The 16,454-nt window shown below is 36.6% G+C and overlaps 1 protein-coding gene across 1 annotated transcript in view; it reads left to right on the top strand.

Annotated features, from left to right (window-relative positions):
* Positions 1-3,634: 3,634 nt before the first annotated feature.
* LOC115452590 (facilitated trehalose transporter Tret1) overlaps positions 3,635-16,454 on the top strand; it is a 36,654-nt gene continuing 23,834 nt past the window's right edge. Inside the window, exons 1-2 of the mRNA XM_037439849.1 lie at positions 3,635-3,758; positions 8,515-8,670. Of these exons, the coding sequence (XP_037295746.1) occupies positions 3,704-3,758; positions 8,515-8,670 (211 nt within the window). The 5' untranslated portion in view covers positions 3,635-3,703. The remainder of the gene's footprint in view (positions 3,759-8,514; positions 8,671-16,454) is intronic.

Here is a 16,454-nt window from a genome sequence, read left to right as displayed (position 1 = left end):
TATTTTATCGAAGGTGGATATGTAAACTATAAAGAGTATTTAACGAATAAATTCTTTTTATTACTTAACTGATTGTAACACGTTTTGAATATCGTATTCTATTTTGTAATTCAATAAGGTCAGTAACCTTTGTAGGTAGGTATTGTAGAGGATTGGTTTTTGTAATATAAGACATGAGGAAACATTGCCAATAATAAAGAAAAGCTCGAAACATCATAATTTAACTGAATAACTGATGTAGTTATTCTGGTGAATAACTGGAGCAAGGTCTATCTGCCAAGGCGCAAGAATTACGTACAAACAGCACCTGTCTATCCAAATTTTAATCGATCATTTCTATTTGATCATCCCTCAATGTTACACATGGATCATGGTCCTATTTTCTTTCTTTTGGAACTTATATTTCTATTGTTTTTTGTGTGTGGTGGTCAGGTGGTCTGGAGGCGAATCCATCTTTTTGAAATTACAGGCGTTGTAATCGAAGTATAGCTTTGATACTTTTATAGTTAAAAATTAAATAGGGATCTTTTCATTCTTCTACCCGATGGCTATGAAAGCTGTCCGTCAATTAGTATGACTGTAATTGAAAAAAAGACGGGTTTGCCCTCCTAGACGGCATAAGGTCCCGTGACAATATTTAAAATTTATAAATCGTTTGCGTTTACGTAGTGGTAGAGTTAGAGATGACTCCAGGAACTGTTATAATTTGACGTTATCGAATATATTGTACTTATTGTAAAAGGATTCTATTATAGAAAAAATATAAAGGCCTTTTTAGAATGTCACCTCTGTCTAGTGTGAACTGTGACTGGGGGCGCATTGGCCCCGCTGCCTTTGTCTAGGTACGCCACTGCCCGACCGGATAGAAGGCAAAACCTCTTTGCTTTAAATTGGCTAAAGAGCCAAAGAGGCCATATTATAACTTCTGGTTAATTGCATAAATATTGCAAAACTATAACTGGATAACTTAACTGGGATTTTGTGAAAGTTAACACAAAACGGATTGAGGTAACGTTTGGGTAAACTTGAATTTTGTGCCCCTACCATGTGCTTTTACCGCTTTAACTTCTCATCCCGAGACGTTATAACATGTCTAGTTTCATGTTGTAAATGTCGTGTAATTTTAATAATAATTTTACTTATGTCTATAAACTCGTACACAATTTATTTATCTATACTTGTTTATAATTTCTAAGGTACACGTATAATGAATACTTTACCAGAATACTAGAATGCCGATTTCGATAAAATTAAGGTTAACAATAAATAATATACAATCGTGGTTTATAGTATTCATTTTAATTATTGCCTAATTGGTCTAATTCCAGTGTGTTTAAATAAAAAAACGGCGAGGTTCTAGGGGCCTTATGGTTAATTTTACTTTTAAGTAAGGCCTTTAGTAAACAATAATGTCATTGAACCTTTTAATAAACAAAACTTCATCTATCGTTTAAGGGCCTGTAGCCAGCTGAGTCACCGGCCAGTGCTGTTTAATAACTAAAACTCAGCTATCATAATCCGTTATATGCTGCTACTGAGGCATGCCTAGAAGGAGGTGCAAGTAGGTGCATGTGCACCCCCTGCTCAGAAATAAATCACAAAAGATGTGTCACTGAATAAATCTGTTACAATTGGAACTATCGACCACAGAGATATTTTTTATGATAAAGCATTTTCTAAAACCCGTGCGATTTGAATTTGAAAAAAATCTTTATGATATGTATTATAGTACGTAAGTACAGATGCACATTCGTAAAACTAATCTTGGCGGTGCCTATGTATTTAGGATAACATTTGAGATGTCGTAACATTTGTTTATTAAATACCGACGATATTAAGATGCTGACTGTAACTTGAGAGCGTCTCGCCTGATATTGCACTTAAAGAAATACTGGGTAGCATCTATTAATAGGGCCATAGATTTGACATTTAAGGCAGATTTTTTATTTGAAAAGACGTAAATGAGACGTTGGAATTTAATCTTCATATACCTACTACAATAACAAGGCAGTTCATTGTTGCATATAAAAAAATATAAAGCTGTTGACTCATGAATGAAAAAATGACCTACGCTACTAGTGAATAACCCGAATCTACCAATATTGTTTTGAAAAATATTTACATACTAACTATTTACTTGCACACGTTGTTTATATGGGTGGTACTTATACGTATCGAATTTGGCATCTGTGCAAATTATCTGTTTAGTTTATTGTGCTAGTTATTGGTGCGCAACGGCGAGCCGGCTATAAAAAGAGTCCTCGGGTTCTATTGCGACAATTTTTGTGTAATCCACGAATACTTGTTTCCAGTAGGACCGTAGTTTTGATATTTATGTTATGATACCTGTGTAAATGTGATATCAGGGACTACATAAATTTATTACAATATACATATTCTTTTTTTTAACACGAGCACTGCAAAATGACTCCACTGCGTCTGATGGTAAGTGGAGTAGGGTACAAAAGAACGTCGACTGACGAAAAGTGATTACCCCTCGGTAATCGACACAATTATGCCAGCCTGGAACTGGATATACACGGGCTGATCCCGGGATCCGGCAGACTTACGAGATACTAATTTACTATAATTTTAATTACACAGGATGATTAGTAATAATATGAATGTACTGTGTCGGGTGGTGGTGGGATCCTGCGCTTATATTATGGTTATAAAAAAAATAATAGACATCGTGAACCACTATTCCGTCACTTTTATATTATAACCAACATTCTTTACTGTCCGTGTTAATGAATATAAAATACACCTGTCGCAGATAATACTTTTCTATTGTTCATATAACTTTATAATGTTTACATGAAGGTTTAACAATATTATTCTTTCTACGTACAGTACGTAACAGTCGCGTACATTAGAGCGCAATTTATCTGACCCACTGCCTTTATAGGTAGTACATAGATGCATTCAGTATCTACATGGACATGCAAACAATGAAGGTTATGTTGATCCAAAGACCATTAGTTCTTCCAAAAAGGATACGGTGTTAGTTGAAGTCACAAAAAAAACTTGTGACTGATTTCATAGTAGTATTGTAGTAATTATTACTCATGTAAAATATCGTCGTATTCTCTTCACAGTCTCAATGACGTGAAACCTAAAAAAGGGTTTTCCTAAAATTCTGTGTACTTATAATTCGCTTGGTCTTTTTCCAGTGTTTATAAGTTAGAACACTATCCATCCGTACTAGATGATATTAGGAATAGAGAAAATTTGAGAACCTGGGAATGACATGGTTTTTTTATCTCGTAAAAATATAACGGGACTTTTGACGCCAAAAAACTTCCACGCGTGCGAAGGCACTAGTAAAACATAGTATAAAATAAAAAAAACATCCGTCGTATTATCGTATATAGTTAAAACTGAATTTTAATACCAAACAACCAAGATAGTTTTCTAAATAAGTTTTTTTTGTATTCATTTTCCTTTTTTTATGACGTGTGTGTATAATAATAAACAAACTTGTTTTTGTGAATAAAATATTGACATAACTAACAAGGGCCCCCACCCAATTACAATGACGAATAGGGTAAAACATATTTTTCTAGCCCTAATTTATTTAGTGAAATTTAAAGAAGCGAATTGAGTCACAGTAGTAGGGGCAATCAGTTAGGTTTAATTTTCATTCATTCGTCCTCGCGGCATCGACCGTAGAAGTGTGTTTAGTGGTTAGTGTTGTGCTAAAATGCGTTTACCTACGATCGGACCTCTTTTGCGACAATATCTCGTTGTTATTCTTGGTGAGTTAAAATTTTTAAATCATTACTTTCATCGTTGTATACGTTGGGAATGGAGATGTTCGAAATTTAAATGTGAGTGTTCCGAATTCAGTGAAAGGGCTTTTGATTGTTGTTATTTTTTTTATTACATTTATGATCGCTTTGGTTTTAAAGAGTAGGTAAGTAGGTCGCAATACTTTTATAACTTTTAAAATTACTTATATATTTTTGTTTTGCAATTTTTTTTATAGACGTAGGTGTTTATAAATATTTTAGCATGCGAAAAAAAAAAATTAATTACCCTGTTTCGATATGCATAATAGTTATACATTATGCTAAGCTGTATAATTAACCTCCGTAACACAAAGCGCGATTAGCCGTCTGTGAAGAGGCCGCGGGTTTGATTCTAACTCCGAGGGACCGAGATAATGAGATATATAAATATTTCGGGTCTAAGGGCCGAAAGTTCGAATACGTATTGCATAAGACTTTTGGAAGAAAAGGCTTTATTTGTGATAGTGGACTTTTGTTTACCTTATTTAATTAGTATTTTTTGTTTGAATATATGTGTCTCTGGTACTACTACTGTCTCTGGTACTAGTTCGAAACGAAACTTCCTTTTACTGATAAGAAGCCCTATTATTCGGTAGTGCTATAAGGAATTTTTCGTTTTATCCTGAATAAACTATTTAGATATAGTATATAATAAGTAGCCGGTTTATTTATTTTGATATAAATTTCCTGGTGGTAGAATATATATCCGACCGGATAGCGATCAACGTACACAAAGTATTAAAACTTGCCACAATGGCCCACGTAAGTGTCGCGTTCTGGGATCAGCCTGGGTATATCTGATTCCAACAGGCATAATTGTGTCGACTATCGAGGGGATAATCATTTCTCGTCAGTCGGCATTCTATTGGAAACCATTGCATTTACCATCAGGTGCAGCGCGGTGATTATAAGTAAAGTATTAGTTAATAGTTACTATAGTTAATACCGACAATATTGTGTAGAATTCCAAGAAACATGAAAATAATATTCTGACTTTGTTCTTCTGGATCCATTTATTTACAAACTGACATTTCTTTAAAACAAAACATACCAGCCAGTAAACTACATATTGTATTAGGTTTAAGGTACCTGTAAGGATATTGTTCAAATGATGATGATGATAGATAAATAATAATAAATAATTACGCCAAGCCTGTAAAAAAGGAATAGTCCAGATACATGTCTTATTATACTAGTAATAAATCGGGTTAGTTCGATTCGTAACTTCCTGAGTCTCCCCCCTAGAACTTTATGATAAAATTTGGCACTTTCTTCATAGAACAACTTCAATTTGTAAGATAGCCTGTTATTTTGAATGAGTGATTGTTCTTTAATAAATAGCTCGTTATTTATTGTTCTCTTCGTGCTGACCGAAAATCGCCTTTCGCGACATTAATTTCATTGTTTATTGAACTCAAATTAAATCTATGCGAATTATTGATCGCTGATTATTGATTAGGAGACTGCACAGTTAAAATATCAGGTGTTACAAAATGGAGATTTGAATTAAGTTGCTTCAGGGGCATATCTAGTAGCTGCCGCCGTATCAGTGGTGTCAATGAAACGGAGCTCCCGAGCTTTAAGGGTTCTTGGACCACACCTACAAATTATGATATAGGGCTCCCAAGAAACTTTGATATAGGGCTCCCAAGAAACTTTGATATAGGCTCCCAAGAAACTTTGATATAGGGCTCCCAAGAAACTTTGATATAGGGCTCCCAAGAAACTTTGATATAGGGCTCCCAAGAAACTTTGATATAGGGCTCCCAAGAAACTTTGATATAGGCTCCCAAGAAACTTTGATATAGGGCTCCCAAGAAACTTTGATATAGGGCTCCCAAGAAACTTTGATATAGGCTCCCAAGAAACTTTGATATAGGGCTCCCAAGAAACTTTGGTATAGGGCTCCCAAGAAACTTTGATATAGGGCTCCCAAGAAACTTTGATATAGGGCCTTCCTACGGCAAGCTACGCCCGAGTTGCTTTATTTAAATTTCGTTTCTTTTCGTCACATTGGGTTCTTTATACCCTATTATACGGAAATCCATTATCCATGCCTATGGCGTAGTTGTATTCCGCGCAGTATGACTACCGCTCTTAGGTCTAGGGTTCGAATTTGTGTGCAAATTGATGTTGGATTTTGCTCAGAATCAAGTTGATATGGAGAATTAGAAAAGTATAAATTGTAGTTGGCTCCAATTGAGTCAAATTTTTTTCGCCCAACCCGGGACCTAAGCGCGACAGCCTTACACGTACGCACTCACCTGCCGACTACGCACGAATTACACTTACGATGTTTGGATATTCCATAGTTGTTACCCCGCACTAAGCCAAACTGATAGTATACAATAAGTTACTCAAACTGTAGATTTAAAATAAAAAGAGTGTATAAGTATTTCATATAAAATTAATAACAATCAAAAGAATTTTTTAATTTTACGCGCTATAATGCCACTATTACTACTCTAAGAGAACGTAAATCGCGTCGTAGCAACAACACACTTCCAATCTAAAATACCTTCACGCACACATATTCGCAATAAACCACAAAATGATTATAAAATCAGAAATGTAAAACCAAGACTTTTCCTGAAAATATTCGATATGCATCGATGATTTTTGGCACAATGTTGAAAGTGGTGAAGCCGTATGTGGTTTCATTTTAAAATAAAATCAAAATTACCCTTTATAAGTAACAGATAGGCTTCTACATTATCAATACATTAACTTACACGCTACATTCAAATATGGAAACCTGCCCCGTTTAAAAAGTCACTCAATCCAAAGTGAAGAAAATATAATTAAAATTTAGCTACTGAGATTTGAGCTATCCTAAGATCCCATTTCAATCAATTTATCAAGCTATGTTGGCATAACACGGGACAATACATTCATGATGGACACAGCTAGAATTTCCAAAGGTCAGCAAACTTTCTTACGATGCGAATTCAGTAAATTAGCACCTAGGCGAAAAACAAATGGAACTCGGTTGATAGATGCAAAAAGCCTAGGTGAAAATATTTTCGTTCTAAATTTAACCATACGTGTACGTACTTAACGGCTTTTTATCACTAATAGAAAGTAAGTACAATACTCTTAGTGAAATAGACTATTATTTGCCTATGCGATAACACGGGCGATCCCGGGAGCAAAAAGTTAGTAACCCAATAAAGTTATATTACCGTCGCGGTTTCAAACAACCCATCAGAATGCTGTAAAGCATGACGATTGTAAAATCGTCGACTTCCGCTCGCGTTACGTCCATTGTATTGCATTGCATGCCATTCTTATCTTGTAAGAAGTAATGTTATTTTTAACGAAGTCCTTTCTCGGGTTTAGAGTTTCTCGGACCATTTTCGGACATAAAAGGAAGCGTATGGTATAGGTTACCTTCCATATATATTATAATAATAATATAGGCTCTGTATTATATACTGTCCCACAGCTGGGCACGGCCCTCTCCTACTACTGAAAGGGATTAAGCCTTAGTCCACCACGCTGGACTAGTGCGGATTGTAGACTACATATATCTTCGTAATGAATGTAAAGATCTTCTCAGATATGCAAGTTTCCTCACAATGTTTTTATTCAGTGTTAAAGCAAGCGATAATTCACAAATAATACATATAATTTAACAAAATTAAGAGGTGCGTGCCCATGTGTTTTGATCTTAAGGACATTCGTCTCGGCAGTCCGTTACACATCTAACTAGGTCATCACCTGCTTATCTTTCACCTGAGGCACATGCTAATCACCTCTATCTATGTGGCGGGCTTGACCAAAGCGAGAAAATAAGAGTACATTATAAAAAAATTGTAGGTGAGATGCATCCACACTAATAGTAGTAAGTTGTGACATAGATTAGAATTTGTTTTGCGATTTGCCGAGACGCGTCAAACCTGTATTGATATAGACGCGTCATCTGTCATTGTTCTGAGCGTCATCCGCTATTCGGCTCCGTGACGAAATATTGACCTTTGTATGAACTCATACTACTGTCATAACTATTAAAACATAATACATATTGCATAATAGGTATGTATGCTTTTAATTTTTTTTTGCAGAACGGATTCCCGCTTAAGTTTATAATATAAATGCGAAAGTTTGTGAGGATGGATGTGTGTATGTTTATTCCTTTTTAACGATATAACTACTGAACAGATTTGGATGAAACTTTACAGTAATATTGGCTATATATCAGAATAACACATAGGCTTCAATTTATAATGATGTTGTGTAATTTGGTTATAATATAACGATACATCAAGTAAGTAAGTCGAAAAAACAATATCCCGGAAAACTCCCCACACGGGCGAAGCCGCGACCAAAAGCTGGTCTACTATAAAATCTGTGGTTCGTTGACCGTCAGCCACTACGATTTATTCGAAGATAGATCTAGGCAGGACGAGTTACGCCTTAATCGTAAGCGCGCTTGCATGCGGCGGTTACCGGCCGCGGTTTTAATCTGTTTTGAAGGACGGTTTTATCCTTAATGCGTGTATGTATTTTAAGGGATTCTGCGATTTTCAAAACAACTGCCCACGGCAGAAAACCGTTGTGACCTTAGGCTAAGCAACTATTAATTTCTTAGTTAATGATGATCTTTAATCAATTATATCTCTTGACGCAAATTGTTTTACGCGAGGAAAAAAATATTAATTACTGGAGACTATAATTTTTTTTATATTTCGTTACAAGCTATACTCATGTCCTTTTGTTGCAGTAAACCTGTGCGTCGTATGCACGGGGTTGGGTCTGGCGTGGCCGTCTCCGGTACTGGTGAAGCTCAGGAATGAGACGGAGACAGTGCTCTCGCGGCCCATGACCGACGAGGAGGGATCGTGGATCGTCTCCATCGGGTTCATCACAGGAATCCCTCGTGAGTTGTCAAATCTAGTTTATTTTTGTAGACGTTAACCAAACTTTCAATTTACTGTAAACCTAAGGGCACTTTGATATAAGTCGCAATTTGTAAATTCTTAAGTATTGTCAACACAAACGAAGGTAAAGTAAAGGACGCTTAATAGCCTTCAATTTACCGGTAAGTGCCGCGCGCACTGCACTCTTGCGGCTAATCTGAAGGTGCCCTAAAACTAAGACAATACCAAACAAAACCGACCATTCTCCCTTTTCATATGTGTATTAAGTTATATATTGTATTTGTATCGTATACATTAATTTTATTGTTTTACTGCCTCGGTGGCGTAATTCTAATTATACACGGTACAAGTACGACTACCGCACTGAGGTCCTGGGTTCGAATCTCGAGTCGGGCCAAAATAACTGGGTTTTCCATTTTCAAAATTACTCAGTCGCAGCTCGGAGTTAGGAAGTTGGTGGTGTGATAACCCCGTGCCTCGGAAAGCACCTAAAGCCGTTGGTCCTGCGCTTGATCTCTCTCTGGTCATGTCGGATCGCCGTCTCACCAGACTATGAGAGTGAAAGAACACAGTGCACCTGTGTATTGCGCACACACTTGTACACTATAATATATCCCGCGTACCTGGCTGATCTCCGTTGAAATTGGCGAAATTCGGCTAGGAGGGATTCATTCAATTTTATTTTTGACTACTTTCGCAATGGCAAACAGGTGAAGCGACGATTCTGAAATATATAATTGTAGCGCTCTCGTACAACCTTCGGAATACACGACGCTTAGGTACGCTCCTGTTTTTCGTGTGCCAAGGGCCAACATTAACTTAAGTCTCATTTAGACGGAGCTAGTTTCCTTTGGCAAGTTCCTTGAGTCTTGCCAACGCGAGCCAGACTAACCTCACCATCATGTCCAGACGGGCAACCTTATGCGTCAAAAATCGCACGTGTAAGGCGAGGAATTTATTCTTTCTAAACGAGGCTAAAGTAATTTTGTGTAAAATGGTGTGCTTGACGTATGATTGCGACACTGAGTCGTCAGCCTTCAAGAGACCTCCGACTTGTACAGTTTAGTTACTTGTTTATCCTCATTCTATAATGTTGAGGATTGATTTTATAGTATTGTGGTAGCACCTACATGTGGTTAGTTGATTGTAAGTGTTTTGACACATAGTAGGTTTGTGGCTGCGTTGACCACTTTTATGGTAAAACGTTGGGGAAACTTCTACCACGTAACTAGCACTGGTAAATACCACATAAATGATGAAATTGAGATGGATACGTTGCGCCCAGAGTAGCCCACTTTTTTAGTTTAAGGTCTTTTCTTTCCTCATAAAGAATAACATAAATTCATTTGCTGAGAAAACTATTTATAAAATAAATTGATGTTTTACTATGAGCGTACAGAATTTAAAAAAGAGTAATACAATAAATTAAGATTATGTATATAAAGACTGAGTGGCTAAACTAAAAATTTTCGACGGCAAAGTGTCGATGCTACATAGTAACTGACAACCACAGAATAGAAAGTCAATGAATAAATCGGTGATAATGCGAACTATGGACCAGAGAGGTTTTATTATGGTAAAACACATTCAAATACCCACACGAATTGAATAAAAAATTACTAACTCAATGATATTATGTAGTAGGGGAGGTAAGCCCAAAACGGGTAGCCCGCCCAAAACGGGTAAGTGTTCTAAATTTCGCGTCTTTCGCATTAGTTTCAAATTGTGCATGCCGAAGGATGGTGCAGGTATCGTCCAATCACAGGCAGTGTCTTTGTACGCATGGACTACGCGGCTGCAAGGTAATTTATAATCAAAGATTTTTACTGTTTTTAATAAAAATATTAATGAATTTTGATTTCTGATTAGTCGATTTTGGTTTGCTGGACGTGATTACTAGATTGGTGATATTATTTTGTTGTATTTGAAGCTTTATATCAGTGAAGTAATTTCTAACCCGTTGCTTTGGTTTTGTGGTTATGAATGTACGAAATGAAGTTGTGCCTTTGGGCAAATCGGGTATGGGTAAAACGGGTACCCGATTTGCCCATACCCGATTTGCCCTGATAGATTTTTGAAATATAACTTTTGAATAATATTACTTTTCCTTATTTTGTAAACTAACTTCCGCTCGCAGCTTCGCCCGCGTGGATTTCGGACTTCAAAAATGGAGGAGGTGCTCAATTTGTCGGGATGTTTTTTAATGTATGGTGGTATGCAGGTGGTCCGATTGTCCGGTCAGGGTCTGATGATGGGATCCTGGTGAAATCGAAGGAAGCTTATAGCATGATTCAGTATTCACGCGTGATGGCTTATTATTAGCGTATTTCATGTATAACTTTGGTGTTTCTATACCGATTTCTATGATTCTTTTTATGAAATATTTAATAATGTTAACTTTTTTAATTAGGGATGACTGAGAGTGTTATAAACGTAAGAGTAGACAAATATAATGAGAAAGCTTCGAACAGCTAAGCTATCGGGAGTTACACGTGTTATTGTGAGTCAACCATAAAAGATAGACATATGCTGTCGTGGGATATTTTTTACATAATTTTAAGGAGAACATTTTCGTCATACATGATTTCTGCGTAGCTTTAACCATTAAGGTTGCACACGCGACGGAAGCTTAAAAAAATGCAGTAACTTCTCCCGTTTTTCCAACATATCCCTTCACTGCTCTGCTCCTATTAATTGTAGCGTGATGAAAAGTATACTATAACCAGCACAGGAGTATGAAAAATAATTGTACCAAGTTTCGTTAAAATCCGTCGAGTAGTTTTTGTTTCTATAACGGTTATACAGACAGACAGACAGACAGACAGACAGACAGACAGACAGATAGACAGACAAAAATTTTACTAATCGCATTTTTGGCATCAGTATCGATCCCTAATCACCCCCTGATAGTTATTATTTTGGAAATATATTTCATGTACAGAATTGACCTCTCTACAGATTTATTATAAGTATAGATGGTTAATAAGTACAAAAGAAAAACTACCAACGCATCATGGGACGAGAAAACAATTGCACTTGCAATGGAAGAATCTAAAAAAACATCTGTCAATGCAGCTGCTAAAAAATATGGTATTAATTTGTCAACACGGCAGAGACATATAAAGAAGGGATAGCGAGGAAAATCCTTGGAAGATTTGTACCAGTTTTCAACGCGGATCAAGAGTTACAGTTGGTCGAATATATTCCACAAATGGATAATTTATTTTTTGGACTGACGAAAACAGAATTCTTGGAATTAGTTTATCGATATGCCGAAACAAATTAAATAAATCATCCATTTAAGGCAAACGTAGCAGGCGATGACTGGTCCATGGGTTTCAAGGCGCGACATCCTAAGATCACCCTCCGCAAGCCAGAACCAACAGCGATTGCGCGTGCGAGAGTCTTTAACAGACCTCAAGTTAAAAGATTCTTCGATATTCTTGAACAAGGCAACTTCATACTCCGACAGAGGTCCGTACTATTGTGACATGTGTCAATAATATAAATTATGACTGAGTCTGATTCGAAAAGACTGTGATAATTATTATAAAAGCAAAACTGTTATTTTATGTTATGACTAGCTTCCGCTCGCAGCTTCGCCCGCGTGAATTTCGGACTTCAAAAATGGAGCCGGTCGCGAACGTTCGAGAATGTTCGTTTTACGAAGCTACTCGCTAGGTGATTCGCTAGCCTCTAGGTGCCAAGCAAGCCGCCTGCCCTGTGCGTTCGCGACCTTATATATATACAAAAATAATCCTTATAGCATGATTCAGTATTCACGCATGATGGCTTATTATTAGCGTATTTCATGTATAACTTTGGTGTTTCTATACCGATTTCTATGATTCTTTTTTATGGAATATTTAATTAATAATGTAAACTTTTTTAATTAGGGATGACTGAGAGTGTTATAAACGTAAGAGTAGACAAATATAATGAGAAAGCTTCGAACTGCTAAGCTATCGGGAGTTACACGTGTTATTGTGAGTCAACCATAAAAGATAGACATATGCTGTCGTCGGATATTTTTTACATAATTTTAAGGAGAACATTTCCGTCATACATGATTTCTGTGTAGCTTTAACCATTAAGGTTGCACACGCGACGGAAACTTAAAAAATGCAGTTACTTCTCCCGTTTTCCCAACATTTCCCTTCACTGCTCTGCCCCTATTAATTGTAGCGTGATGAAAAGTATACTATAACCAGCACAGGAGTATGACAAATAATTGTACCAAGTTTCGTTAAAATCCGTCGAGTAGTTTTTGTTTCTATAACGGTTATACAGTCAGACAGACAGACAGACAGACAGACAGACAGACAGACAGACAGACAGACAGACAAAAATTTTACTAATTGCATTTTTGGCATCAGTATCGATCCCTAATCACCCTCTGATAGTTATTTTGGAAATATATTTCATGTACAGAATTGACCTCTCTACAGATTTATTATAAGTATAGATTAGAAGGTTAAGTAGATTTTATCTCATTTTTGTTCCTATTACCCGTTTTGCCCAAAAGCCTTACCCGTTTTAGGCACCCCTCCAGGGCAAAATGGGTTTTGTTAATGTTTTAGTTTTATGATAGTTTTTGTTAAAAATGAAGATATTTTTTTTAATTTGAGGCTGTTTTTTTAAAGTTATTTAAGTATGGAACTGTGACAGTTAAAATAAAAGTTCGAAATACATTTAGAACCTGCTTTTCTTTTCGTCTATCCTTAGCTTACCCGTTTTGGGCTTATCTCCCCTATAGTGTGTAGACGAATCTCACTAAAAGTAATCTTGACAGCATCCATGGATTGATAGTATAGATACTAAACTTTGAATTGATAATACAAAACTTATTTACAAATTATAGTTACGCGGTACTCTATCCCCGACAAAAGGTAGGCAGGAACCTACTGGATGCAAAAGGTTTCACTTGCCGGTTCACTTGAAAACTTGTCAGCAATGGAGGTGGAGATCTTGTGGCCAATGTCCACTGTGCGAATGACAATAATAGTTACCTTTAAACTATGGGTATGTAAGGAAGTCTGAGCCAAATGAATGTAAATAAATAAAAAAGTATAAAAATATTCAACTGCTCTGACTTATGAGCAAGTTAGGGGCTGTTCAAGTATTACGTAACGCAATTTGGAGGGGAGGAGGGGTCATGTAAAACGCTAGGATGCGTTACAGGCGCGGGAGGGGGGGTTCGTACAACGCGTTACGTAACATTGAATTATTTATTTTAAAACAATAAAAAACGGTTTATTAGCGATTTTCCGGTACTTTGCGAAAAAAAAATTACTTTTTGAGGGGGGGGCGTACAGGAAAACGTTACGGCGCGTTACATGAATAGGTGGGGGGGCAAAAATCTTCAAAAATTGTGTTACGTAATACTTGAACGGCCCCTTAAAGGTTTTGTTTGGTATTGGCCATCTATAAGGGAGACCTGTAAGGTATTTTAAGTATATGATGCTAGGCGTTTCTCAGTCCCCCCCCCCTCATCTTTAAAATGAAAATACCGTGTATCAAGTGTACCAAGAAAGGTGTGTTTAGTTTTTTTTATCGCCAATTAAAAGGATAAACATTTTCGTAATTTTGTACAATAGAGTTTTGATTTACGGTAAATCCAAGTTTTTGTTGAATACGGACTTGCAGACATGACGTAGATTTATAAAAAAGTTTACCACATTGGCTAAACCCACAGCATAGGTGGTGATGCGTTCATTTAACTAATCGCTGGCTTGCTATTACAAGGTTCTTCGTTATATTTGATGTGCAAATTTAATTATATCACATAATTATAAGACTGTTTTAGTGAAAAACAATAATTAAATAAAGAAAAATAAAGGGGGCATTATTGATTATTGTCTTTTGAAATTTTTACAAACATGAAAATGTTTAATATCCTTTTTGCAACATAAGTAAAAATTATCAAAGACCTGATGATGAGCCAACGAAATTCTTTATGCTGAGAGTAACCTAACGGGTTTCGAACCTCGTCTCAGAACGGTCACAGGGAGAGAATTGAGACATCAATGATGAAGATAGTACATCGGCTTTATATTGGAAGCGTGGTGTGACACAACTCTTCTGGTGGCGTGGTGTGATCTCTCATAACCATGTACGTGCTCTTACCTAGCTGTATGAGTATGTTCCTATCCATGACTCCATTGGAAAAGTCTTTTTAAGACAAAAAAACCCAATATATACGAGAAGTTAACGATTAGTGTTTATTATTGAATTTCGAGATTGGATTTCGTGCCTTAAAAGACAGGGTCGCTCCAATCATTGGAAGAGTATTGCGAAATATATCTACATTAATTGCGGCTCTGCCTAACCATTTGGGTATAACGGATTAGGTACACTTTAAGCAAATAATAGTGAAGAAAGGTGGATTACACCTTATTCCATTGCGTAAGAGTTTAATTTTAAAACTCCATGTACTTACGTATAAAACTTGTACATTTTACTGCAACCCGATCCTGATGAAATCATGATCTTGTATCGTACACTTTCACTAGCAACCAGCATCGCCTTTCAATACTATAAGATTTCTTATCGAAGCAGCCTTTCAAGTTATATTTAGCTTTTGCGAAATCGCGTAAAGTTCTTCCTATGTAAGTTCCACTGGATTTTGCAGTATACAGTGTTTTATACTTGCGGCCTTATATTTCTAACTTAAGTATTAAGTATGTCTGAGTAGGGATCCGGGCAACCGCTAGGGGCCATGCCCCGAAGCAATTCTTCTGCGCACGGTCTCCACACTGAATGCACGCTCGCACGGGGGGACATATGCCCTAGGCACACAGTTACGTGTGTATACCTCATGGTTGCCAATTCCCATTGCGGCATATGAATGCTCACGAACAATCATTGGCCTTGTCACCTCCTTCTAACCTAAAAGGGTTCCTTTTCCTTCCCCCAAACTCATTATTGTTATTGTTTATTGTAACAGAGGGTTAATAATGTAATATCTATCACCTTGCATACAGCAGGGTCTATGTCTGTATTTCTTATCTATAAACTAGCTTCGTATACTTATATATTCACCTCTCGTAAAGACTCATCTTTAAAGAAACTAGTGTTTCTTGTAAACTTACAAACAGTGTTAGAATGTAAATTTAAATGCATTTTTTCTAAGTCAATTTTCTTCCTAAAGTTTTTTTCTGTGCATTGTCGCTCTTCCTTCATTCGCATCTCTAATGAAGTTCAGTAAAAAGTCTTCTAGTACTTCCCCGTTGGCTTAAACGTGTTTTGTAAGATCCGGATGACGCAATCATTGTAATGCGAGTTGAGTCGAAATTACTTCGAAATGTCGTTAATAGAGTATATATATAGTTTGACGAAGGTGTAGAATACCTATGGTTTTATGCCCCTTGCCCTGTGCTAGGTACCTACTCAATATATTGCATTTTTTTTATAGAAATGACGTACACAGTTTATCATTTCACGAGCAACTGTTATAGTATATTGAAAAGGAGTTAATGCATTTGTATTTTATTTACCTTTATTTCAAAATATATCCGTTATCGAAATTCGTTCCTTTGATGAAATTTTCGATTAAACCGTCAAGTTCAGGACGTAAAGCAGGTCACTGATGTCCGCCAAGTTCCTCACGCCAGCAATACAATAAAAATTTTAGACCTTGCGGGCAAGTCATTGTAGTTAATAATTGTCAAAAGCGTAAAATTATGGTGGCGCCACGGTAGTAAGTGGGGACAGTGCCAAAAGTTCTTAGAGTAGGACATAGAATTAAACAAGTTAAAGTTAAGTTAAGAATAAAAGGCCTTCC

Source organism: Manduca sexta, chromosome 18, assembly GCF_014839805.1.
Source record: "Manduca sexta isolate Smith_Timp_Sample1 chromosome 18, JHU_Msex_v1.0, whole genome shotgun sequence".
Taxonomy (NCBI): Eukaryota; Metazoa; Arthropoda; class Insecta; order Lepidoptera; family Sphingidae; genus Manduca; species Manduca sexta.
Note: the sequence above shows the minus strand (reverse complement) of the source record. Positions and strands in the feature narration are given on the sequence as shown.